General features: G+C 39.9%; 2 protein-coding genes across 6 annotated transcripts in view; one reads left to right on the top strand and one right to left on the bottom strand.

Annotated features, from left to right (window-relative positions):
- LOC123498815 (neuralized-like protein 4) overlaps positions 1-15,789 on the bottom strand; it is a 127,262-nt gene extending 111,473 nt beyond the window's left edge. Inside the window, exons 1-12 of the mRNA XM_045246245.1 lie at positions 15,571-15,789; positions 12,164-12,265; positions 10,978-11,091; positions 9,799-9,937; positions 8,708-9,630; positions 8,300-8,500; positions 8,070-8,210; positions 6,336-6,432; positions 5,499-5,598; positions 4,968-5,144; positions 4,365-4,455; positions 3,788-4,005 (exon numbers count right to left, since the gene is read on the bottom strand). Of these exons, the coding sequence (XP_045102180.1) occupies positions 3,788-4,005; positions 4,365-4,455; positions 4,968-5,144; positions 5,499-5,598; positions 6,336-6,432; positions 8,070-8,210; positions 8,300-8,500; positions 8,708-9,630; positions 9,799-9,937; positions 10,978-11,091; positions 12,164-12,265; positions 15,571-15,726 (2,459 nt within the window). The 5' untranslated portion in view covers positions 15,727-15,789. The remainder of the gene's footprint in view (positions 1-3,787; positions 4,006-4,364; positions 4,456-4,967; positions 5,145-5,498; positions 5,599-6,335; positions 6,433-8,069; positions 8,211-8,299; positions 8,501-8,707; positions 9,631-9,798; positions 9,938-10,977; positions 11,092-12,163; positions 12,266-15,570) is intronic.
- A 6,871-nt stretch (positions 15,790-22,660) lies between these two features.
- On the top strand, positions 22,661-27,453 carry LOC123498813 (protein bric-a-brac 2-like). 5 transcript variants are annotated; one of them, XM_045246241.1, is made up of 7 exons: positions 22,661-23,301; positions 24,172-24,266; positions 24,518-24,611; positions 24,899-25,480; positions 25,864-26,157; positions 26,426-26,548; positions 26,796-27,453. In XM_045246241.1, exons 3-7 carry the CDS (start codon positions 24,531-24,533, stop codon positions 27,042-27,044), a joined length of 1,329 nt encoding a protein of 442 aa, XP_045102176.1. In that variant the 5' UTR covers positions 22,661-23,301; positions 24,172-24,266; positions 24,518-24,530; the 3' UTR covers positions 27,045-27,453. The 5 variants fall into 5 exon arrangements, with proteins under 5 accessions (XP_045102176.1, XP_045102174.1, XP_045102175.1 ...); XM_045246239.1 differs by having other exon boundaries at positions 24,515-24,611; XM_045246240.1 differs by having other exon boundaries at positions 24,481-24,611.

Here is a 27,453-nt window from a genome sequence, read left to right as displayed (position 1 = left end):
AAAGGGAAGCAACATTTCGGCGGTGAGAAAGACTGAAGACAGTTAGTCAGAGGAGGGGAGTTGATGAGACGAAGAGCTTTCGATTCCACCCTATCAAGCAAAGCTGTGTGACTGGAACCCCCCCAAACATGCGAAGAGTACTCCATACAGGGACGGATAAGGCCCTTATACAGAGTAAGCAGTTGGAGTGGTGAGAAAAACTGCCGGAGACACCTCAGAACACCTAATTTCATAGAAGCTGTTTTAACAAGAGATGAGATGTGAAGTTTCCAGTTAAGATTATGAGCAAAGGACAGACCGAGGATATTCATTGTGGGAGAGGGAGACAGTTGAGTGTCATTGAAGAAGAGGGGATAGTTGTCTGGAAGGTTGTGTCGAGTTGATAGATGGAGGAATTGAGTTTTTGAGGCATTGAAAACTACTAGATTTTCTCTGCCCCAATCGGAAATCTTTGAAAGATCGGAAGTCAGGCGTTCCGTGGCGTCCCCGCGTAATCTGTTGATTTCCTGAGGGGTTGGACGTCTCTGAAAGAACGTGGAAAGATGTAGGGTGGTATCATCAGCGTAGGAGTGGATAGGGCAAGAAGTTTGGTTAAGAAGGTCATTAATGAATAAAAGAAAGAGAGTGGGTGACAGGACAGAACCCTGAGGAACACCACTATCAATAGGTTTAGGAGAAGAACAGTAGCTGTCTACCATAGCAGTAATAAATAGAGCATAGCTTTAAAGAAAAATTGGATAAGTGTAGATATAGAGACGGGGTCACATGAGCGTAAAGCCCAGGCCCTGTAAAACTACAACTAGGTAAATACACACACACACACACACACACACACACACACACACACACACACACACACACACACACCATTAGAGTGGCATTTCAATTCACGGACAAAGATAAGATGAAAAAAATTATAATGAGCGTGATATGTTGAACGTTAAAATATGCAGCAGTGGTGTGGTCACTGAGCTTGAAAAGAGATATAAGATTAGAACGGATACAGAAGATAGCTACAAAAATGGTTCTGGAACTAAAGGACCTAACATATGAAGAACGACTGAAGGAAATGGGATAGCCAGCCTTACAAAATAGATGGGAGCAAGGAGACCTAATAACAAATGTATAAAATAGTAAATGGCATTGAAAAGATAGACAAGGAAGACCTGGTGTGGTGACAGAAGAACCTGGAAGGACAAGAGGATATGTAAAGAAGATTAGGATGAGGCAATGTGTGAAAGATATTGGAAAATACCGTTTTCCACATAGAATGGTGGAAAAGTGGAATGTATTGAGTGATAAAGTTGTTACAGCACATAATGTGCTGTACCAGAGAGAGTTTACCAGAGAAAGGTATGAATGATTGAGAGTACTAGTTAACTCTTGCATTAGAGAGTTAGACAGAGTAGAGGTGAAAGGAAGAAGAAAGCCTTGTGCAGTGAGGCTGCAGGAGGACGGGAGGAATGCAGTTAGCAAAATCAGAAGAGCAGTCAGTATAAAGATGGTGATAAAAGATAGCCAGAGAGGCAACATTCTGGTGGTGAGAAAGAGGCTGAAGACAGTCAGTCAGAAGAAAGGATTTGATAAGATGAAATGCCTTTTATTCCATTCTGTTTAATAAAACTGTGTGAATGGAACCCCCATACTTGTGAAAAGTATTCTATGCATGGGCATATAAGGCCCTTGTACAGAGTTAGCAATTAGAGGGGTGAGAAAAACTGGCAGAGATGCCTCAGAATGCCTAACTTCACAAAAGCTGTTTTAGCAAGAGATTAAATATGAAGCTTCCAATTTAGATTATAAGTAAAGGACAGATCAAGGATATTCAGTGTAGAAGAGGGGGACAGTTGAGTGTCATTGAAGAAGAGGGTATAGTTGTTTGGAAGGTTATGTCAAATTGATAGATGGAGGAATTGAACCTAAGGACACTATACACAGTCTTTACCTGGGACCAAGACAGAATACAAGATCATACAGCAACCACTAAAACAATGTAAATATGATGATGCCTATGCAGGCATCATCGTATATGCTACTGGTGCATTATGGCACCTATCCAGGCATCGTTGTATTAAAATGGGTCAAACAGGTTCATCCTGGTTTGACTTAAACAATAGAAGCATATGTATACACACACATACACTGATACTCATTCATCCATTCACTTGTCAATCAACTCATTCACTTAATACTAATACAGTGCAAGCCAAATACGATGGTTCCTTGCAATAATGGATACTTCAGGGGTTAGGGGTTGTCTGTTATCACAAATTGTCCGTTACTGAGAGCGGTTTGTAAATGAGACCCTTAAACACCCCTTTCCCTTTTTTGGTAGTTTATTCCCTTTTAGTAACTAAAAAAATTATTTTGATAACTTAATCTGTCTTATTCTACAATCAATGCTGAAATGAAAAAGTTAATTATTGTTTAAGAAGTGTACAATAATAAAGATTTGTCTTACCAAAAATAGATGAATTAAAGAAACAGCTTCCCGTTTGTTGTAATGGCCGATTCCCATGTGGTCCAGTGGCATCTTTAACAAGCATTTAATGACTGCCTGAAGGGCATTGCTCCAATGAAAAAGGATGGGTGGAAAACAAGGGAATGTCAGAGTCAGAGTAGACTACCTCCACACTACTGCCACTTCTCCACACATCGCAGGCTTTAATTCTTTCTGTAATGCCGTTCCACCTCCTTACCCTCTGTCTCTGTCTTTCTTTCTCTCCCTGTTTTCTACAAAAATTAGTGTGTTTCCAAAATTACTTCCAAAATCTTTGTAATTTTTTTTTCCACATTGCCGTTGAGGTAAAAACTAAGGTGTGTTCTCTATAGAAAAGTGTTCCCCTATCCTGAACATGGCATCTTAGCAGAGAGGTGTGACCATGCCAAGTGCCGGGCCCAATACCTCACAGACTCATGCCTTATGCAGTTTTCCTATAGAGTATTGCCCTGCTGCAAACTCACCATATGGCCACTCTCACAGCCAATCTAAGGCAGTAACCTGCAATGTGAACAAGTACTTCTAGGAAAGAGAGAGAGAGAGAGAGAGAGAGAGAGAGAGAGAGAGAGAGAGAGAGAGAGAGAGAGAGAGAAAGAAGAAAACCTTGTCCATTTCACACTAAATTGCCCTCAGTCAAAAGAAGGAAAAAATTAAATAATTATAGACCAGTAAATGAAAACAAAAATCCAGTGATTAGAATGTTTTAGTTTTAGAGTGTTGTCTGCACTTCAACCACAGTGCTCTCTCTCTCTCTCTCTCTCTCTCTGACTGTGGAAGTTTCATTATCCTCACTTGCCCAACAACATTCAAATAGAAATGCATATCTAGCAATTCACACCATCAGGCCTCTCTCTCTCTCTCTCTCTCTCTCAGTGTGGCAGTTTCATTATCCTCACTCATCCAACAACATTCAAACAAATGCATAGCTAGCATTTCACTTCGGTAAGCCATGGGCTCAATCAGTCCAGGACCGCAAATCACCATGTGTCAATTCAATGACCCCACACAGGCAAGCAGTTGCTACTCTCCATATCATTACAAGTTTTGGAAATCATAGATGAACAAAATGAGTTACAGTGGTATCTTTATTGGCTTGTTTATTGTGTCATATGTGTATTTGTCCGTGCAGCCACTCAGGAACTATGGATTCTTAGGAAAAAAAATGTCATAATGGCCCCAAAAATGTTGGTTAATGTCTGACCAGTCCGTTATTGAATGAAATCCATTACTGCAAGGCCCATTATTGCGAGGCACCACTGTACAGATACATAGCATTTGATAACACACCTGTAAATAGTGGAGCTGGAAACACTGGAAGGGAGGACATCCGAGGAGCAATGGTCAGTGTGCTGCACCACAGTTGCTTGTGCTGCCTGACCATACAGGTCCACAACACCAAATATATTCTCAGGCACATTGCTGGCAGCCTGCCCCTGGTCCACCCCATTCACAAAGAAGTGCAGATTGCCGTTGTCCTTCCGCAAAACACCCACACGATCCCCAACCTGTGCAGGAGCCAAGGTTTAGAAGTGGCAATGTTCATGTGCCAAAATGTAACCTCTAATCAGCATCAAGCTAGTTCCAAAGCAGGAATACTAATGACAGATAGTTTGAAAGCACATTATCTGGGCTAGTATGTCACTTACACATTGTCCAAGTTCAACTCATACTTATCTCTTGTAACAGGCTTTAAATAGCTGATATATTATAAGAGACAGCAAGATAAATACAAGAGCCTCTATGCCACTCATATACTAAGTCCATCTCAAACTTATCTCCTGCAATGGACTGTCTAAATAGGTGGCATAATAAGAGCCTGCAAGATTAATACCACAAAAGAGCAGAGGAGAGGTGCATATCTCACCTTCAGTCTGTCCAGGTTCTGCCCATAGTCATCAATGATGGTTGTGCCATTGTGCATCACACCATTGCCGGTCATCATCCACGTGCCAGATCTGTCCAAACATACAGGTGAAGCAAAACATACAATATGGGGAGATGCAGGAAGCCATCAGGCCTACACATGGCAGTCCCTGTATGAAATGTATCTATCTACTTCCACCTACCATCCTCATCCATAAATTTATCTTAACTCCCTAATGAACCAAATTAGACAACAAGATCATAATAAACTAAAAAAAACTCACAGTACAAAAAAACAAAAACAAAAAAAATATATAAATAAATAAATAAATAATAATAATAATAATAATAATAATAATAATAATAATAATAATAACAATAATAAAAATATGATAAAAGAAAATTGCAATAAAAATGTAAAAAGCTATAAATAACAATTCAAACATTTATCACTGGATTGTAAGATGACTTCTTTATCAACAACAGTATCAAAACTATCAAGAAAAAAGCTGACAGATAATCTATGTCTAAACAACACAATATCTGCATTAAAGATAGAACAATCCAACATGGTTTTCCTGAGTGTTCCCTGCACAGCACTGACCTCACATTGGTCATGGTGGAGGGGTACTCCAGATCAGTGGGTGGGTGGGTGGTCACACCAATCTCCAAGGAGCCAGCCCACTTGTCTACACACCGGTCAAGTCGAACCTCAAACATCTCGTTGGGCTTGAGGTGACGGCGCGTCAGGACAACTCCATTGTTAAAATCATCAGCAGCACTAAAAGTCACACATCAGAGTTGTCAGTCACAGAATTAAAGAATTAAAATAAAAAAGACTTACAGTGTATCATATGGATGTAGTAACACAAATCTGGCAAAGTCCAAGTGCTTAATACTTAAAAGTATCAAATACAGCATACACATATCTAAAACTATCTAACACCAAGATACTGAAGACTGGAGGCTTTTCCTGTTATGAGCAACAAAATAAAAGTAATTTTCAGTATAGTTAAACCATCAAAGGCACAACTGAGGTCTGAACATTTAGAGGTGACCTGGGAGTGAGGAGGGTTAGTGAAAAACAAGAATAAGGAGGATCAGCAAGTAAGCAAGAACCAGCCAACAACCATACTTTGGCCGGTGGGCTGTGCGGCCGTTGTTAATCACTTGAGCATAGGTACCACAGTTGGGGTGGAACAATAGGGCCTCTCCAGTGTCTTCATCCGAGTGGCCTGCACAGGAAAATACATATTAATCTGGAGTTAAGAGGGGGTGAGCTGAAGCTAGAAAATAGTCTAATTCTTGTACTGAATTCCTCTCACTATGGTGTCATACTTGGAACAACATTATGAATGTGTACTTTAATGGCATAATACATATAGGAAAGTGCAATACCTATTATATATATATATATATATATATATATATATATATATATATATATATATATATATATATATATATATATATATATACATGCATATACCAAAGCTCTCTCCCAAAAAGGCTGGGTAGCCAAAACAAGGCACATAACTTTCACATTCACAGTCATTTACACTACTCCCTGAGCCCTTAGGTCCCAGACAGAGAAGAGAAAGTAGGTACTTCTGCTATTAATATACAGACATCAGTTGCTATAAAGGATATTAAGTCCTGAATGTACTAATTATGATGCAGTTTCATTGTATAACATTGACCTCATTCTCAAAAATGTCAATATAGTAAATAAAAAAAAAAAAAACACTAATGCATCTGGAGCCCAGTAATAAAGCAAAAACTTAAAACACTCCTATACTGATTGGATAATCATAATTGGGAAAACATCAGTAGCTATGAAAAATATCCTTCAAAACTTTTGTTAATTTTGTTGTTAGTGGTTAAAAACAATAAATAAATAAACAACTTAATAAAGAAAGAAATCAAAATAAAACTTGTATACAAGAAAGGTAGGTTGAGTGAAAACACTTGCCCGTGTCTGAGAGAGTGGGTTGTGGTTCACCCATCTGGGTGTTCCGCCTCGTGATCAGGTTCTGTTCCTCCCTCTCATCACGCTCCACGATGGTCACCTGTGAGTGTCAAGAAGGACAGTTAGGCTGCAGTTACACCAAGGGAATCAAATCGATTCAATTCATGAAAACTCACATGATTCAGGTAATTTTGAATCAGTATAGTTCCAATCGAATGAGTCTGATCAACACATTATTCAGTACCAAGGCAGCCTTCGAAGAGTATGGACGTATTGGCTGTTGCAGAAATAGCAGTGTTACTGTGGCTCAGGATGCATAGGAGTAGGCATCAGCAGTGAATATGGGTGCACACAATTAATTCTAGAAGACCTGAATTTGGGAGCTTTGGACATTTGTTCCCAGATTTGGTCAATAATCAGAAGTTTTATGATTTCTTTAAGATAACCACAGAACAATTTACGAATTTGGCAGAGTTGACTGGGTCCTCCATTAGGAAGCAGAATACCAATTATCATCACTATAGCATACAGTGACAGTATGAGATAGGTGTTGGTGTTGGTCAGTCAAGTAACCATAGCTGGAGTTTTGGTCCTTTACAAGTTTACTAAGAAAGTCCTGATGTATTTCTATTTCAATGTCAATACTGTGGACAGGTGACGGTTGTCTCATAAGAGGTAGAAGACTTAACAGAAACTGGTAATCTGGATCAAGTTAATTTTCATTATTACAAACAGTTTGTTCTCACAACTTTTGCAACTCCCCCACAATTACCTCATCTACTTCACTTGGAAGCTAACAGCAACATCTTTTGTTGGCATTAGGCTTCTTTGCTGTAGATGGTGGCTTGTTGATAGTAGGTATAAGCCTACTTCCCGCTTCACAGATGTCTACATTGGTTGCTGTTTCTTGAGAACACAATATCAGGTGCACCCATGATATTATTGGTTGATGAATTATCATCAGGTGCAGCATCATCTATATCACTGCTGTCCTCATCAGGCAGTGGTAGTACATTAGAAGAAGTTGCTCACATGGGGTATGAGGAATTCCACAGCAATGTAGAATATCCATTTCTTTATTTTGATGTTATCAGACCAAGAGCGAGGTATCGAGGCATTTGCTCCCCAACTTTGGCTGACGCTTTTACACTTTTTAGAGAGCCAGCACTCACGTGGGCCTTTTTTTTTTTTATCTTTCTTTATTTTTGTCCTTGGCTGGCCCTCTTCCCTACGTATAAAAAAAAAAAAAAAAGATGGTTGAGTAGTATTCCTCGGCTCACTGGCCTTGACTGATGAAAAAATGGGTCCAAACCAATCACTGACTCTGAATTGCCATGAACTGATACAATTTGAATTGACTTAATTTACCTGGTGTAAACAGTTACATTGAAACTAGTGTGGTGAATCAACATGATTCATGAATCATGTTGATTCTTCATGAATTAAATTGACTAGATTCTCTTGGTGTAAACACTGCCTTAGTGTGGAGAAAACAATGGATAGAAGCTCAACAAATTAGTACCCATCCATATATCAGACCAACAATTCTACATGGTATGGCCCCAACAAAGCATCACACACTCACATACACACTCTTTGTTTTGTCAGCCCCTAGTGGAAGGGACAGTCTCATGAACTATCCTACTACACTCCATGAGTTCAAGCACAGACTGCTCAAAGGAATGAAAAATAAGTGCCAACATGAATAAGCAGGGCTAGGACAGACTCTCTCCTTACCTTGACAGTCATGCCATACAGATCCACCACTGCCCATACAGGAGGTGGCACACCCGTTGCAGCAATGCCTTGGTCTAGTCCATTGATGTAATAGTGGAGCTCACCCCCAGTCTTGATCATCATACCTATCCTGTCACCTTCCTGCAATTCCCAAACACCCCCGTTAAGCTTATTAATACATTCACAACTGCAGTAATGATTCAAGGCAAAAGAACACAAACCAGTCTTACCTTCAGCTCATCAAGATTAAACTCTCCATATTCCCGGTGTGTTCCCTTGCCATTGGTGAGGATGCCTGTTCCACTCATCATGGTGGTGCCAGAGCGCATGTTGGTCATGGTGGCAGGGAAGTCCAGGAGGCCAGGATTGTGAGTGGTGATGCCCACCTCAATGCTGCCTGACCACTTATCCACTAGCCGGTCAATTCGAATCTGAAAGGATAGGATGGAAGAAAACAGATCAGCTATAGCTTAATACACTGAGAGAAAAGAAAAATAAGAGAAGTATGATCATGATATAAAACACTAAGAGAAATTTAAAAAATTAAGGATAAAATCCTCATTTCATATCTTAGAGGAGCATATGAAGGTAGGGCAAAACAAGCTTGAGTCATCCCCATATGAGAACAAAGCAAGTACCTCAAACAGCTCGTTCTCTCTGAGGGCACGATAGCTCATCACCACCCCGTTGTTGAACTCATCAAGAGGGCGCCGTCTCTCAGCAGTGCGGGCACCATTGGACAGCTTGACCAGCGTGCCACACTTGTCATGGAAGCGGAGGCGGTCAGACACTGAAGAGTAGCCCACCATGTTGTCTGAGGTGCTGTGACTACTGTTCCCTGACTGGCCAGGACCAATGTTCCCACTGGCCTTGTCACCACCACCAGCATTGTTGTTGTTGTTATTATTATTGTTTTTATTGTTGTTACTGTTGTTGCTGCCAGAGCCTCCCACAGCACCTCCCATTGTGTAGCCTGATGGGGTGCCAGTTGCCTGAGAGTTATTGTTGTTGTTGTTGTTGTTATTATTGCACACAGGCCCCAGTGTGGCATCAGGCAATGGGGAGTTGGCACAAGCATCAGGAGGCCGCAGCGAGGCACCGAAGGGCACATCATTACCACCACCACCACCACCACCGCCACTGTCCCGGCTGTCACGCTCCTGGTGTAGCAAGTTGCTGTCACTGTTGGACATGAGGCTGTTAGCAATACTAATGTTGGCCACATGGTTGCTCAGCGCACTGCTTGAGGCAAAGCTGGGTGGGGCGCTGGGAGGAGTAGCAGTGGTGGTGGTGGTGGTTGTCGTAGTGGCAGCAATAGCAGGAGTACTTTCAGGAATAGCGGATGCACTGACAGTGTTGTCATTGTTATTGATGATATTAGTGGTGGTGGCTGGAACTGTAGTATTGGTAGCAGCTGTAGGAGTGATGGTAGTGGTGGTGGTGGTGGTGGCAGTGGTGGTGGCAGAGGAAGGTAGTGGTGGCAAAGGGTCCAGCTGTGAGTCTAGGATATTAGAGTCCCGTAGTGATGACACCTCACTGATGGAGTCTTCATCTAGTGTGTCTGCAATAATTACTCCCTTAGTTAATCACAGAAAAGTGTAAGTAGTGGATAAATAAACAGCAGTCTCCTAATGCTAAGGGTCTGTGTTAAATGCATATCCACAATTAGCACAAGGAGGAAGGGAAAACAAGTAATCATCATGTGGAGAATTACTGGAATGGAGCTCACTGGAGTCAGGAGTGGCCGGTGCAGTGACAGTAACTTGTGCACATTTGCCATACATGTCCACCACAGCATATAGCATCTGTGGCAGATTGGCAGCCGCAACACCCTGGCAGTCACCATTCACAAAGAACTTCAGGTCTCCCTAGAGTGCCGAAGAACATTTTTTGGTTATATCGGCTTTACCTTAATCATATCTACACACATATACAAGATTGTCTCCTCACAAAAAATGGACAGCAAGACAAGGCACACAACTTTGACATTCACACTACTCTCTTAACCCCTTGGCCCCTCATAGAGAAGAGAAAGTATTCCTGGATTCACTTTGGAAGGATTTACACACAACTTAGACAGTTTACCTTATCAGTAGAATATCTTGTGATAATAAATTTATGCTGAAATACTGATACAAAAACTTGAATTTCTCCAGCTTTGGAACCAAATGTTGTTATTCATAATCTCACACAAAGAATGTAAGAAATGAAAACTGAGTTAGCAAGATTGAGACTAATAAAAGTCAAGAAAGACCTAAGACTAACATGAATTGAAATCAAGTGATTTTCATGTTATGTTTAGAACTTATCCAAATAAACAACATAAATACAAGTATTGAGAGCAGGTAAATTCTAGCTTAAGAATAGTAATGAAATGGATAAAAAAGAATTTCACATTTCAGAATGGAATGCATCAAAATATGAATATTGTAAACAAAATTTAAACAGTATATATAAGTAGAAACATATTTTCATAAATATATATCAGAATTTAATATGGAATTTAATGTGAAAATTCAAACCACAAAAAAATACGAAAATAAGGGAAAGTACAAGAAGCTATCAAATCCACATGTGGCAGTCCCTGTATGAAACATATTGTACTTATCTATTTCCATCTATCATCCACATCCATAAATTTGCCTCATCTTCTTTTAAAGCTTCTAATGACTCAGCACAACAACCTGATTACTTTCCATTCCATTCATATACTACCCTATTTGAGAACCAATACCTTCCTATCTCTTCTTCAAAATTAATATTTTCAAGCTTGGAGCCAATATTCCTTGTTAAATCTTAATAAATAATCCTGAGACTTTCTTATGTCATACTTGTCATATCCCCTTACCACTATAAAAACGGAATCAAGTATACAGTAATAAAATAACAAAGTGACCACTAGGTGTACCTGAGATGTTCTCATTACGCCCACCCTGTCCCCCTCCACCAGCTTGTCCAGGTCACAGCCATATGCCTCATGGAGGGAGCGGCCATCCCGCAGCACACCCTGTCCCAGCATGATCTGTGGGAGGCAGAAACAATGAAGGTGAAAATACACAGGGAAAAGAATACTATCATGGGAGGAAATGAAGATGCAGATACAGGAGGAAAGGAATGCCATGGAAGAGAATTACCATCAGCTTTTGGAGACTACTTATGTGATTGTATTTGGTAAAGAAAATAGTATGTGATTCAACAAATAATAATTGTTAAGCTTATCAAGCCAAGGAAAAGGTGCTATTTATGAATAAAACATTAAAACAAATTAACTTAATCTATGTTACTCATCCCTCATCCTCAACTGATTATTCAATCTCTCTTCCTCCCTATTCATTGTTTCCTATATTTCTTCTTCCTCAGCCTCCATCCTTCCTCATTGTCCTACTATCTCTAGTAATGTTTCTTCAACCTACTCTAGCTCTCAGCCTCACCCATATTCACCCCTCTATTCTCCTTTTCCTTCAACTTCATGTCTTAACTCCACCTATGTCCCTTCCTTATTCTAGTTTATACTTATATTCCTCGATCAACTTCAGTCTTACTCATGACCCTTAATCATTTGCAGTCTCAAGCCATATTCCTTAATCTTTCTAGTCTTAAGTCATACTCCCTTATCATTCTCAATCTTAGTAATATTCCACCTTCATTTTAATACTTATCCATGTCCTCTCTCCCTGTAAGCCTTACTTACATTTCTTCCTCATCTCTCTTTCATTTTAGTTCTTGCTTATATCCCTCCCTCATTCCTATCATTACTTATTGTTATCTTTCCTCACTTAGTTTTACTCCTTCATCTTTAACATTACACCATGTTCCTTCCACCCAGACTTACCCTTGTCCCTCACCCTCACCCATGTCCCTCCCCTTTCACTCATGTTACTTCCTCATCTGTAGCTTTATTCATGTCTCTCCCTCAACTTTCCTCATTTCTAATCTTACCCATGCATGTCCCTCTCTCACTATCAGTCTTACTCATGTTCCACTCTCCTCCCTTATCATTAGCACTACAGACATTCCTCCCTCACTGTTAGCCTTACCCATGTCCCTTTCTGTTAACTTATCTACAGATGTCCCTTCCTCACTCTCAGCCTTACCCATGTCCCTCCTCGTAGGTCGGTGGCAGTGATGGGAATATCGATGACATCTGGATTGCAGACAGTTACACCTATTTCGATGCTTCCACTCCATGTGTTTAACTGTGAAGGGAAGGTATAGTCAGTTAGTAAGTTGCCATTTCTCTTGCTTTCCTTCTACATTCTTGTGTGCATGTGTGTGTATTTACCTAATTGTAGTTTTACAGGGCCTGGGCTTTACGCTCATTTGACCCCTTCTCCATATCTACACTTATCCAATTTTTCTTTAAAGCTATGCACACTCGTTGCTGACATCACTTCTTCACTCAAACTGTTCCAAGTCTCAACACATCTTTGTGGGAAACTACATTTTTTAACATCTCTCAGACATCTTCCCTTCCTCAGTTTTTTACCATGCGATCTTGTGCTTCGAATGTCATTCTTCCCTCAGGATCAGTTTCTCATTATCCACTTTATTCATTCCGTTGATCAATTTATAAACTTGTATCAGATCCCCTCTCTCCCTTCTCTGTTCCAGGGTTGGTAGATCCACAGCCTTTAGTCTCTCCTCATATGTCATCCCTTCAAATTCTGGAACCATTCTTGTAGCCATTTTTCGTAGTCTCTCCAACTTCCTAATGTGTTTCTTTTTATGGGGGGTCCACACAAGTCCTGCATATTCCAATCTGGGTCTTATCATAGTACTTATCAATTTCTTCATCATTTCTTTGTCCATGTAGTGAAATGCTAATCCAATATTCCTTAGCAAATTATATGTCTCTCTGAAAATTCTATCTATATGGTTTACCGGTTGATTGTTTTCTTCCATCGTCATTCCCAAGTCCCTTTCCTTTTTTACTTTCTCCAGTTCTATTCCATCTCCCATCTTATAGATTCCCACTGGTCGTCTTTCACTCTTTCCCATTTCCATGACATGGCTTTTGTCCACATTGAATTCCATTTCCTACTTTTTACTCCATTTCCAGATTTTATTTAGGTCTTCCTGCAGTATTTCACAATCCTCTTTTTGCTTTATAACTCTGCACAGTTTCCCATCATCTGCAAACAGATTTATGTAGCTGTTCACTCCCTCTAACATGTCATTTATGTATATGAGAAAAAGCATTGGCGCCTCTGCTTTCTACTGCTCTCCACTTGGACTTCATATCTTTAACTACCGTTCTTATTTCTCTCCCCCTCAAATAATATTCCATCCATCTCAATGTGCTTCCTTTTAAGTGTGTGTGTGTGTGTGTGTGTGTGTGTGTGTGTGTGTGTGTGTGTGTGTGTGTGTGCACGCGCGCACATTTTTTCCTTTTTTAGCTAATACCATCGTAATACGTATAAGCTACTGTTTCAGTGCTTCCACTCCTTGTGTTCAACTATGAATGGAAAGAATAGCATTTAAGTATCTCTCTCTCTCTCTCTCTCTCTCTCTCTCTCTCTCTCTCTCTCTCTCTCTTTCCTTTTCCATTCCTGTGTTCTTAAGTTCATACAATGACTGAAATTTGGTATTCATTTTAGAGGAAGACAAGGAAAGGTGCAAGAAGTCAATATGTGCCATTTGAAATGTAATGCAACTTTATATAATGAAATCATTAGTCTATCAATTGTTACTTTATTATTGCTACGTTGCTGGAAAATTCTAAAAGCCCTGGAGATTTCCAAACTAGAAAGGAGCAGTACATAAAAAAAAATAATAAATAAATAAAAAATGAGTAGAAAATGGACAACAACTTTAAAGTTAAACAAAAGTAGAGTCCTAATAATATCAATTCTCTGCTTTTCATTTTAACTTACAGATAAAGAAGAGAATAAATTGCACAGCTACATAGTGCTCTTGATCCTTTTTAATTATTTACTTCTAATGGTTAATTTCCCATTTTCCTTTCCTTTAAATATAGCAAGGAAGACAAATTTAAAAAGAAAAAAGATCCCTCTAATTGCTCCTCAGTTAAGGCAAACAAAATAATTGAAATGTCACTTAATCATGATAATTTTAAGAACTTTGGGTTTGCCTTGATAGAAGAGTGCTCCACACTGGTCAATGTGATCAAATAATAGTAACAGAATGACTTCCTTACCAATCTTCATAAACCAAATACACAGAGCTGTATTACTGATGAACTTAGAAACAAATAATAGGTGTGCAATGATTAGGAAGTGTCAGCAATATAAATAATGGCTTCATTAACACACATTACTAGAAGTGGGTTTAAAAACATGACATGACAATTAGATAGATAGTTAAAGAAAAGTTGACCTTGTGAATCATATTTCCATTAACCCAACACATTAGTAAGGAACACACCCAACACAACTTTAAAACTATAGCCATAACATTAAGGTGGAGAATTAGGCACAATATTACTAATATACATGGCTAATAAATATCATAATTAATTGCTATTCTGTATCATAACATGTTAACTGTAATTTCAGACAGATATGACTGAGTTTAGAAATATTCTAAACAGTGAAATATAAAACATGGTTATTCTTAAGCTTCTTGATATAAATTGTCCTTAAGTGCAATAAATTAAGTCACTAAAGACTATTATTTTAATCAGCCACATTCCAGAAACATTAAGTCATTGTTTATTTCAAAGTATACATCTCATAATCTCTAAGTATATTGGTTCAGCAAACTAAGCATTAACAGCTATAATTTTGTTCAGCCAAAACATTAACTATTTCACAGCAAACATCTCATAACGAAGCAATAAATACCAACCTTATAACATTCACACCATGTATTTCCCCTTTCAAGAAGTATCATAAAATTACCTAGCTATTTCACTGTGAACTTTTGCATAATTCTGAGCATTTTAAGATATAATTAGATCAACAAACTAAGAAATAACTATAATATCAGCACGTTTATAGCTAAACCATTCATCCCCTCATACATCATTACTTATTTCTGGATAGCTACATGTCAACATTCAAAGTATTCTGAGAGTTGAAGTGAATCACCAAACCAGTAAAGAACTATTATGCTAATCTGCTAATTAACAGTTTCCAATCACAAATACAACAGGAATCTCTTGCCAACACCTTGAAATCACACCAAAACAACACTCAGTAACACAATGCACTCCATATTTCCTGGTATTTTAGGAATAAAACTAAACCAGTAAGCAAAGAGATTCCTGTAATACCAATCTTCAAAGACACACTTTCCATTCACACCTAAAGCATTGTCTCTTGTCAACACACCTTCAGACAAAACAACACACTCAATAGCACAACACAACACGGCACGTAACAAACCCGAGACCGTCACCAAGCCAAGCAACACAAACTTACACCTGGAATCATCCATAGAATGAACCGTACAGTGAAATACCTAAGAGTGAGGGGTGGGGACGAGCAAATATTGGGGTGTTGACAAGACCTGGGTGGCTTTCTTTCTGTCAGTGTCTCACCTTCTTATCGATCGTCACTTCGAACACCTCGTTATCTTTGATGGGCTCGAGACTGAATATGAGTCCTCGGTTGAACTCCTGCGTCGGGTTGCTCCTAAAGGCGGTCTTGTTCCCATTGGCGAGGTGGACGCAGCGGCCGCAGCGAGGATGGAACATTGCGACCCGTCCTCTCTTTCTCTCTTTCTCGCTCTCGCCCTCACTGTTGTTGCTCCTCAGGCTTCACTCTTCCCAACAGGCTTGCTATTCTCATTTTCTCACGTACTGAAGTGTTGGGATTTGTGGTGTTATTGAGTGTTTGGGCGATATGATCGTGATTACAGCCTTAAGGGATTGCCAGCTTCAGCTGTTGGTCTTTTATTCCAACATTTTTTTTCAATGCCCTGTACTCCCCTCTTAGAAAGAAAATAAACGTAGTTGTTTTATTATTGGTCCTACTACTACTACTACTAGTATTACTACTACTACTACTACTACTATTACGAAACAGAAAGGACATATAGAAATTCTATCAAATGTTGAAATATATATCTTAATTTTTCTTGATGAATTGACCTCTCTCTCTCTCTCTCTCTCTCTCAGTGTGTCTTGCACGACACGTACGCGTGTACCTAGTAACATATCTCATTATAACACAATTTGGAGCCTCGGGACGCTTTTTTTTATAGTAACTGTACCAAATCAAATAGAATTCTCCGGCCCCCCGTCCCCATCACACACACACACACACACACACGAGAGAGAGAGAGAGAGAGAGCATGCAGTCTTTTCTCATAGCCTGTCACCACTGCGTCACAACCATAGTACTGCTGTTGCAGCTACAAGAACACATTCTAAGTGAATCACTCCTCTTAGGCAGCATAGAAGGCTGTATAAGAATATTGAACATCCCTTCGACAGACAGTCTGTCAGGAACCACCATATGACAAGTTTTATTTATTTATTTTTTTTTTTTTCTTCCGCTTTGTTATCCTCTCATTGTTCTCAAAGGCCGCAGACTAGCTAGTCGGGTTTTTATGTTATTTTCTTACTGGTGATGTATAAGTCTTTAATTGTTAACCCCGTGCCATGACGCGTTTCCATATCCATTCTGCTTACTGTTTGGCGATTTTATATTGAGTTTCAGAAACTTATGTGGGGGATTAACGACGAGGAGGATAAACTGCTTCTTATACGTGTTTCTCCCACTTAATAATACGGAATCTTTATCAAGCTATCACCAGAATCATGGAAACACTTGAAAATACCAAACAAAGTTCGGTAAAGCCTTTTATGATGTGAGGGACGAGAAATGTTTAGGAATGCGGGTTTATTTAAGAGTTCTGAGAAGCTAGAGCAGTTGGCATCCCAGCAGTGGAGGACGTTCTCATGATGTGAAGCTCCCGGATTATTAACGTGACTTTGATTCTATAAAGGGACCAAATAGGCAGGACTAGGTCAGATTATGTCAAGAGAGAGAGAGAGAGAGAGAGAGGAAGGAAGAGTAGCGTGATCAGTTTTCTTCACAGTAATATTTTTCTATCATCGGTTAAACTTTTGCTATTCTCTCTCTCTCTCTCTCTCTCTCTCTCTCTCTCTCTCTCTCTCTCTCTCTCTCTCGTTATGAAGAAAGGAAAGTGATCGAAACTGGAAAAAAAAGAGGAAGACGGAATAAAAAGAAAATATGGAAAGAAAAAAGTTAAAATAATGGAAATACAAATGAAGAGATATAAACGAGGAAAGATGAACAACAACAACAACAACAACAACAAAAATGAAAATAAATAAATAAATAAATATGAAAGCAAAAAAGGAAGAAAGAACTAAAGAGAAAGAGTACGAGGAAGAGGAGAAGAAGGAAGAAGAGGAGGAGGAGGAGGAAAAAAGAGACATGGGAGCGTCAGTAAGATGCTCAACAAACAAATTGATTCTCGACTTTCTCATCAAACTTCCTCTTAGTTCAGATTTAGGTCACGCGTGGCAAAGTTGCAAAGATTGTCACTGCGAGAGAGAGAGAGAGAGAGAGAGAGAGAGAGAGAGAGATTGCATAGCGTATAGCTTTATCATTATTATTATTATTATTATTATTATTATTATTATTATTATTATTATTATTATCATTATTATTATTATTATTATTATTATTATTATTATTATTATTATTATTTTATTATTATTATTATTATTATTATTATTATTATTGTTGTTGTTGTTGTTTATATAGCTGCTGTTGTTGTTTCTCACTTTAGTAGTTCATATATTTGGTGATTATTATTTTTTTTGTGTGTATTATACTGCATTTTCAGCAGTGTATATGCTATGCAAATATGCTTGTGTGTGTGTGTGTGTGTGTGTGTGTGCACTAGCTCTTACTTCAAGCACCCACAATCTTGAGTATCACGTCCTTGACTAATCATTGTGTGTGTGTATGTGTGTGTGTGTGTGTGTGTGTATATATATATATATATATATATATATATATATATATATATATATATATATATATATATATATATATATATATATATATATATATATATATATATATATATATATATATATATATATATATATATATATATATATATATATGATTGTTAGGATGAGGAAATGTAGGTACCTACCTAGGATGACATAAGCAAAACGTTCAGTAGTCAGAAGTCGTCAAGCAGAGTGCCAGATGAATAAAATGGACTCAATAACAAGGAATTGTTGGTGGTGAGTGATTAGGGAGCTTCAGATTAGACAAATTCATGGATAAGGATGACATAAGCTTCAGATTAGACATAATAATGAATAAGGATATTAGGTTGAAATCGGTAGAGATGTTTTGTGTAGGGAGAGCTCACCACGTGGCTGATGGCTTCTTGATTTGTACCTTTGATTTCCTCATAATATTCTTATTAGTTGACTGAGTGAGTGAAAATGTACATTCATTTGTGAGCCTCAGCCAGCAGAGTGACAGGCATAGGGAGAGTGTAAGTATAATGCGAGCAGCCAGTCTTAACGATCACATGCTGAGTGAGTGACTAGTGTGTGTGTGTGTGTGTGTGTGTGTTTGTGTACGCGGAAAAGAGGATATGAGTGAAGGAGGATATTTTCACGTTTATTACAAAACAGATAATGTATAATGGTTTTGTGAACATCTTACAAATATGTCACGTTCACCTCGTCATCACAGCGGACTTATTTTGCACGATCGATGGCTTGAGCTGCGGTAAAAATAGATTAATCAAATAATTATAATAATAATAAAAAAAAGACGTATAATGCGTCGTACCCATTCCTTGGTTTAGTTTTTTTTTTCTAAAATATAGGTAATAAGACGTATAACCCGATTCATTCTTCATTACAAGAGGAAAAGTCCAGTGATAAAAAATAAATAAATAAAAAATCACAGCGCCAAGAAATTGTAGAAAGAAATATATGTATATTCTTGAGTGCGTAAGATAACAAAGGTAAAGATGTTATATATCAATTTTGGTTGTAATTGGAGGAGGAGGAGGAACAGTTGGTAACATCTGGTACTGGAACTGTAGAAAGCGTTGACGAAGCAAGAGTGCATCAGCCCACTACCACTACATATAATTTGTCGTGGCATAACAATGTATCACATAACGAGTACCTAAACATAATAAAATGCTGCGGAGGGGACTTTTCTAATGTTCTTTTGTTGCATTCTGTCAAGTTACCTCAGCTTCAGTAACTTTGTGATTCAGAACTCAAATATATGCCACTACGGTACTGGCAAGGACGATTCTAGCTATTGAAAATATCACGAGCTAAAGAGTCAAGTCTGTCCGCACCTCGGTGAGTCCAGTTCTCTTGCACAGTCTATTTTTTCTGCTATAGTCATCTCTTTTCCAGAGCGAAAACACACACAATGCTGGGCTAAAAATCCCCGAGCGACTGTAGTACAAACGCCACCTCTGGTATCTGGTAAAAATACCTAAACCACACTGGTTCTCTCTCACGAGTTAGCCATCAAAGGCTGCTGTGGCGTTCCACTGATTAGCAGCCTCTATCGGCAGGCCGCTCAGCCCCCTCATAGTCTGACGTCTCCTGGGTGGCCGCAAAATGCGCTGCACGGGCCGCTCCTTCTCTGTGTGCAACAGTCGCAGGCTGAAGGAGGTCAGCGCCCGCCGCAACCCTGAGCAGCCTTGCTCTTTCTCGTGTGGGGAGCATTGTATGATGGAACGGCGCCGAGGCAAGGAACACAGTGATTCTTGGTCTTCCTCTTCTTCTTCGCTTCCTGCTAGCCACCACAGATCATCCTCTTCCTCTAGCTCTATTTCCTCCTCCGCTTCTTCCTCGTCCTCTTCAGCCTGTCGCAACCTCGGCCGTCTTTGATGGCAAGGATAACATTTTCTGCTGGTCTCATTTTTATTAGTTCTTACTCCGCCATCGCTGGTCCTTTCGGATGCTGCAGCCATGATCTGGCCTTTGGCAGGCCCGAGGAATGGATCAGATCCTCCCATGGCATCCCTTTCAAGTTTGTTTTGCGAGAATAGGGCATGGTCTTGGGCAAGGAAGTCAGATGGAAGGTGGAGGGAATGTGGACGACTCATGACGAGGGTGCAGGTGACCAGCCACCTTCACGCCACTGGGCTCGCCACTTCTTGACTGAGGCTCTCCAGCAGCAGCCCTCTTGAGTTCTGACTGGCTTTCGGTGGCTTATGTTCCTCTCGACCCTCCTTCCTCTGCCTCCCCTCCGCCACAGCTGCTCGGCCTGCTGACTTCCTTGTTTCATCACGGACGATTATCATGGCAGTGTCACGTTGATTCTTCATTGTGTACTACATATCAAGCACCTTGATGATCTAAATGTAAATATATTTATATAAAGTGTGTGTGTGTGTGTGTGTGTGTGTGTGTGTGTGTGTGATGGACAATCGGAGTTACAGGAAGGTTTAGCATTAATTCACAGATGTTTCAAAATCAATTTCATCGATTGGACTTCCAAGGGGACGTTTTTAGGAAGCAAATAATCCATAATGTTTAATACAAATTTCACTTTTTTTCAGGACACTTTTTTGTACTATTTTAATGGTTAACTTGGAAATTTCAACTGTATATACAAATTATAGTTCTGTGATCGGTTCGTAGGTCAGTAATTAATAACGTATGATGTAGGTAGCTTTCAAGCCGACTCACCAGTGACAGAACTGGTTTTGTTTGTTCGATGTCTTCATAGATCGATATACACACAAGATAAGAATACCTAACCTGCACAAGTCACCAATCAAAAATTTTTAAATATTATCTCTATCAGTTCAGAAATTCTAATTATGCTTTAGCTACTCGTATTTTGAGATCAGTGTACATACAGTATACACAGTAGTTAAGTTGGTGGGGCAGTGCGATGAAAATAGCAAGAATCACAATGGGAAGCGTGATGGGAGGTGAGGAAGAATGGACACTGACATTATAGAAATCGAGAGGAGACAAATATAATGGCAAAATATCACTGAACCACAGGAAAACACTCAGTTTAGTACTAAAAAATGAGATCTCTCTTAGAAATTTTAAAACATGAAGGAAAGAGACGCATTAAAACAGGAACTGGCAAGGGAAGGTGAGGAGGAAGGAGGCCTATATTATACAGAAAAAAAAAAAAAAAACAGAAAGGACTGACTCTAACAAGACAAAAATACTATTTAGTAATGTTAAGCACACCCACCCACACATACAAAAGATAATAAACAAATAAATAAGAATTAATGAAGATATATAAATAAATAAAAATAGATAATTATAATTTATATAGATAAGAATAAAAAGGGGAGGATCTTGGTCGATTGCTGGAAAGTGATTGATTGATTGATTGATACATTTATTGTTGAATTAATAAATAATTACAACAAAGGAGGAGGATGGGCCTTGCCACACACCCCTTGGGCAAAGACTTAAGGTTAAAGTATAAAAAATCTAACACTGGACAGTATACACAAGAATACAAGTATTTCAATAAATAAATACACATATTGCACACCTTATTGCCTAAACATTCTACAGTCTGGGAGCAAACTGAGGATATTCCCTGAGTATGTCCCTGAGGAGTAAGGGTGACAGAGTCTAGGAGATGGTCAATGAGGCTGTACAAGTCATACTGACCTTGTGGCCTAAATTTAGCAATGTGAGGACATTCCATGATATAGTGACGGAGAGTGTGTCCCCTTGGTGCATCACACAGCACACAGCACACACCAGGAGAAGCACTGACTTCCCAAAAGTATTTGTAGCCTAATCTGAGCCTCATTGCCACCATGTCATGTGATGCAGTGTGTCTCCCGTAGGTGTAAGCACAGCTCTGGGAGACATGTGCATAGTGAAGACTGGTGCTACTGCCCCTATGGCAACAAAGCTCCAACTGATCACTAATGCTACTTTGTACAAGTCCTTAATGCTACTCTTAACATAACCCAGAGTGTACTCAGTGCCAGGGTCCACTGTGTCATCTTGTAGGGCACACTGAGCAAGATGGTCTGCTTTTTCATTTAGCGGGATACCCACATGAGAGGATATCCAGATGAAATGGACCGTGGCACCGGCACCTTCTAGGGCGTGGATGAGATCAAGACACTTATTAACTAGATCACAGTCCATGGGGGAGGTGGATTGAAGGGCGTACAATGCAGCCTGACTGTCAATAAAGAAATATACATTCTTATGGAGAGGCGCCACAATGTGGAGCGCCTCCAGTACAGCATACAGTTCTGCTCTAGTGGAAGACATGGGTGCAGGGAGCCGCCTGGAAACCTCAGTGTCAGTGTAGAGACTGACAGAGATGTAGTCACGGAAGAAGTATTTAACTATTAAGGAAGCCAGTATTCGTAAATAAAAAAAAAAGTAGATGGAAGAAGAAAATAAGACAAGCAGATGAAGCGATGGTTCCAATGAAGTGTGAAAGAGAGAATACTGAGATGTATGTATAGAGGTGACATAACTTTTATGGAAAAGATTACTGGGAACAGTAACTCTATATCGTAGAAGACACACATGCATTACAGAAGAAGGAGAACTAAAGGAAATTAATTTTAATTTTTCAAGGCAAAGAAGACTACGGAGTGATTTACGGCGTAACCAGTCCCAAGAAGAGGAAGAGGAAGGAAAGTCTCAGCTGTGGAGCAAAACAAACAGTGCTTCGCTCAGCTGTAGGCGTCGTCAGGCGTAACAACCTCGTTAAATCTTTACTGCACTGCAATATTTCGGCATGGACACATACTTCTGTAATTAGCCAGTGCAATATTGTACCTGATAACCTCCCTAGCATCACCCATCAAGCCTATTTTTAGGCACGAAAGCACAAGGCAGGTCATTTTGAGGTCACAAGAAGACAGCTGATTAGAACGATAATGGAACATGAATGACTGTCAGCTGAGGATAAGAAAGACAAAATCGAATGTGAACACTGCGGAAATTATTGTGGAGAATAATGAAATGAAAGGATACTGTTCTGGTTAATCACTTCAGCCTCACTTACTAAGCCTGCATCTCACCACGAAGACATAAGTCAGGTCACTTTGAGATTTCCGGGCGAGATTATCAGTTGATTAGAGTGATAATGTAACACAAACATTAGGCAGCAGAGCACAAGACGAGATCAAATGGTGAACACAATAAGCGTGGCAAGATTATAAGAAACGGGTCTTAACTTACTGGAGCAACTCATAATAGTGGATATGACACACGTCCAGCACTCGGCCGGGCTCTTCATTGCCTCGCCTCGCCCTCACTTGTGCCCGCTGTTTCAAGGTAGTTGGCGGTAATTAGTGTATGCCTCAGATTTTATTCTATCATAAATATAGTGTTTCAGAGTCATGGCAGTGATTATTATAAGGTTATAGGCTCTGTATCATCCATCTGCATCTTATAGTAAAGTGAAAATTATATCCATAGTGTGTATAAGTAGTAATTTATGGTCACTGATACTGATAATCATCAAGGAGACTAGGAACACTCATAAATGTCTCTTACATTGGCTCTCATACACATTACACACACGTCCTTGCTTTGCTGCATTCAATCTCCAACACTTGTCAGCTGCACTCACCAGCAGCAGAGAAACTTCACAGCTAGTAGGATGCCCACCTCAGCACAGTTCCCTCAGGTCAGCATTCAGGCAACACAACAGACATCCCCACAGTCTTCTCATGTCAGGGCACAGTTCTCTGCCACAGTATGTCCAGCTTCTCACTCTTTCCAGCAGTAGGGAAGCCTCACAGGCAGCAGGACATCTGCTTCTATGCAGTCCTCTTACGGGCATTCTAGCAGCCATCAGACACTTCACAGGATCCACATGGCCAGGCACAGCTGCCAGCCTTGTGTGCATGCATTTATCTGCTCTCTGACTTACACTGTGTTACTGTCTGAGCCTCAGACCCACTGGAACAAGATGCCCTAGCTGCCCGCTGCTTCAGCATCTCTGTACATGATTGCTGCTGCTTGTTGACTGGTGCTGTGCCACCTCGAGACACAGGAATAACACACCTAGGTCTTCCCATGCTTCACATACCCAGTAGCAGAGACAGACAGGTGTACACACATACGCACACACAATAATGTATTGTGATGATATACGTGTATTGAACTGTATTCACAGAACAAATTCATCCTATTTTGCAGTTTTGTGGTAGTGTATTTGATGGTTTTTTACCCTCCATTCTTGAGAAGACCAATAGTAACACCTGTCCTTTGGACACCTCCACATTCTTTCAGAGGTGAGAAAAGTTCTTTGAATTTTGCTCAATTTTTTTTTTTCTTTCAGTGGTGAATATGATCTACATTGTTGTAATTAATGTTGCATATGTGTTCTACAATACATAGCAGAGGAGTATTGATATAATTTTGAATTATGTGTATGTACGGTAATTTAATAATTTTACGTTTCCAAAATCTTTAGTAGTTGATGTTCTACAGATTTCATGTCCCCAGTTCCATTCTAGCTAGCAGTGTATTTGTCCATCAGCAGGTGCCAGAACACAATGGGAGACAAAATGTTGGTGTTATCCTGGAAGTACCATAATGTCACCTTCTCAAACATTATCTCAAAGTTCCGAGACAAGGTAAACTGACATATGGGGACTTAACTTGATAGTGATTATGCATGATAGTGGTATGTCTTCACTTAGACAATACAAAACACCAAAAAGTGAAAAAAGTAATGATTTGCAAATGAAGATGCAAATAGATTGTTAATATCATCATGAAATACAGTTTTCATGATTTAATTGATTCATGATTTTAATACATTATAAGTAAAATTATGGATAAAATGTCATGCTTTACTTCATTCAGTCTGTAATCATTTGTGTACAAAAGCTGCTTTGCCTCACTTCTCTTGTCACTGCAGGGCAATTACAGTGATGTAACAGTGGCATGTGAGGGGAAGTTCTACCCAGCCCACAAGCTAGTGCTGGCAGCTTGCAGTGAGTACTTTGAGGACATGTTCCAGCATACTGCTTGCAAGCACCCAATTGTTGTGCTAAAGGACATCACAGCCAAGAACCTTGAAGCATTGCTCAGCTACATGTACTCAGGTGTGGCCAACATCTCCCAGGATGAATTGGCCAGCCTCATCCGTGCTGCCGAGTCCCTGTGCATCAAGGGTCTGGCTGTGCCGGATGACAGCATGAATGACTCAACTGAAGTGGCTGCTTCAGCCACCACCACATGTGCTGCTGCTGCTACCACCAAACCCAAGCGCAGGAAAAAAGAACGCTGCAGTGACAGTGCTGCATCTCAGGATGAGGACTGTTGTGAGGTGGAGGAAAGCAGTACAGCAGGGGAATGTCAGGAAATAATTGGTAGTACTGAGAAGGTGAGGGGCACTAACAACAGTGGCAACATCTCAGAGCCTCCCTTGCTGCTGCCTTCTGCCTCCCCAGCACATAACACTGAAGCCTTTGCATGCACTCCAAGTGTGTCCTTTAAGGTGAGGCTCATGTCTAATAAGTAGGACTACAATAAATGGTCCCAAGCACTGCTTTAGAAAGCACAAACCTTAACATTGAGGTAATTTTGGAATCCTGAATTTATTTAAAAGTTGCTCTAATGGTTTTCTCTTCAAAGCACTGAGTCAAAGAAATGACCATGCCCAGCATTGTCTTTATTGTATGCAAGTAATTAATTTATTACTGGTCTGTATTAGAAGACCTTATAATAACTTGTTTTCATTCATGCTTTTTCAGTACTACTGAGTATTGTTGTTCTATACTGAAACTAGAATATGTATAAGGTAAGGGACACATCCACACACCTGTCTTCAGTTAATAGGGGGTTAATGATACAAAGCTTCATACATTTTTGGCTTCACAGAGTGCTCTGGAGGATGTGGTGGTAAAGGAGGAACTTCCTGAGCCTAGTCCTGGCCTATGCTATGATGGCCAGCTGGATTGTGGCCCTGATGGCTTTCTTCCTGCAGCCACTACTACGGGTCTAACAGGGGGAGTGGGAACCAGCTCACAGTCACAGAATTATCTGTGTCCCATGGAAGGAAATGGAGGAACAGTGCCTGGTCTACAACAGCAGCAGCAGCAACCACAACTACCACCACTACCTCAGCAACACCTGCCTGATGCAGGCATGGCAGGTTCCTCGGGAATTTCTCAGGTAAGGAAGCTGTGATGCATAGAACAAAATTTATGCTGACTTTTTGTAATGGTACTTGTTTGTTTAGAGGTTTTCAAATCTCACTTTGTGCATTACTAGTATACATATTAGCTTGTTAGTTTACTCAGTATAAACTATGATACTTTGTCACAAAAGTATCTTACTATGTATATAAGTATGGTAATAATTTCAGTTGTGAAATTTAACACGTAGGAGTTAGTGAAATTTAGAATCACAAACTTAGCTGACTGGGTTTCCTGCCTTCCAGAGCCTTCATGAGACCGATGGGTGTTATGATGGCTTTCCCAACCTTGATAGCCTTAACTGTGAGGGACAAGTGGAGCTGTACAATCAGTTCAACTTACAAACAACTCCATTTCACCTGCCCCAAGTTAGTATCTGTGTGTGCATACTTACTTAGTTTTGATATACAGAAAAAGAGCCTGCGTGTGTATGTGCATGTGAGAGAGAGAGAGAGAGAGAGAGAGAGAGAGAGAGAGAGAGAGAGAGAGAGAGAGAGAGAGAGATTGGTCATAATTTTAGTGTCTCAGTAATCTTCAATATACTGTATAATGAGAGTCAAGAATCAGCAGTAGCACCATTGCTGTAACCATCCTCCTCACAACTCACCACCACAGCTTGGCATGGATGGAGGACGCAGGGGAAGGGCACCAAAGTTGTTAGGTGGTGCTGGGAGGGGAGGCAGACCCCGCTCCCTCAAGGTCCACCGCTGCACCCACTGCAGCTACTCTACCCCCTGGCACTCTGTCTTTGTCAGGCACTGCCGCACCCACTCAGGAGAGAAGCCCTTCATCTGCTCCTTCTGTCCCTTTCGCTCCAGTCGCAAGAGTGTTATCAAGAGGCACTGTCTTAGCAAACACTCATGAATCCACCCCTACAGACATTGAGACTGTGTATTCCCTTTACTTCACACCAAATCTGACATAGTAATTTTGCAACCTGAGGATACACAATGGTGATGCTTCCAACCACTGATTGCCTAAGTATTCATGTTTTTCCTTCAAATGTGCAGCAGACTGAGACTTTATTATCAATCAAAACTTAGTTATTTTGAAGATTTGTACATGTATAATCCAGTATCTTGTAAGTAAGCTTAGGGTCTGGTAAAGTGTAAAGTCACTTTGCTACATGCCTTAAAACACATTTAAAAAATGTAGGAATACATTAACAAATTAGCTAATAACAACAACACACATTGACAGTGATACAGTTTGTGACTGCAAGTGGCAAAACTTCTATCTCAAAGTTGGTGAAACAATATAGTGCCTCCCCCTC

The sequence above is a fragment of the Portunus trituberculatus genome, chromosome 48 (assembly GCF_017591435.1).
Source record: "Portunus trituberculatus isolate SZX2019 chromosome 48, ASM1759143v1, whole genome shotgun sequence".
Classification (NCBI taxonomy): domain Eukaryota; kingdom Metazoa; phylum Arthropoda; class Malacostraca; order Decapoda; family Portunidae; genus Portunus; species Portunus trituberculatus.
The sequence above is the reverse complement of the archived record's forward strand: the minus strand, read 5'-3'. Positions and strand labels throughout refer to the sequence as shown.

Bases quoted from the DNA above. Each gene is read 5' to 3' on its own strand.
- LOC123498813 (XM_045246241.1), top strand. From the start codon at position 24,531: ATGGGAGACAAAATGTTGGTGTTATCCTGGAAGTACCATAATGTCACC. The intron at 26,158-26,425 runs GTAAGGAAGCTG...CCTGCCTTCCAG, and splicing joins GTTCCTCGGGAATTTCTCAG to AGCCTTCATGAGACCGATGG. The intron at 26,549-26,795 runs GTTAGTATCTGT...TCACCACCACAG, and splicing joins CTCCATTTCACCTGCCCCAA to CTTGGCATGGATGGAGGACG.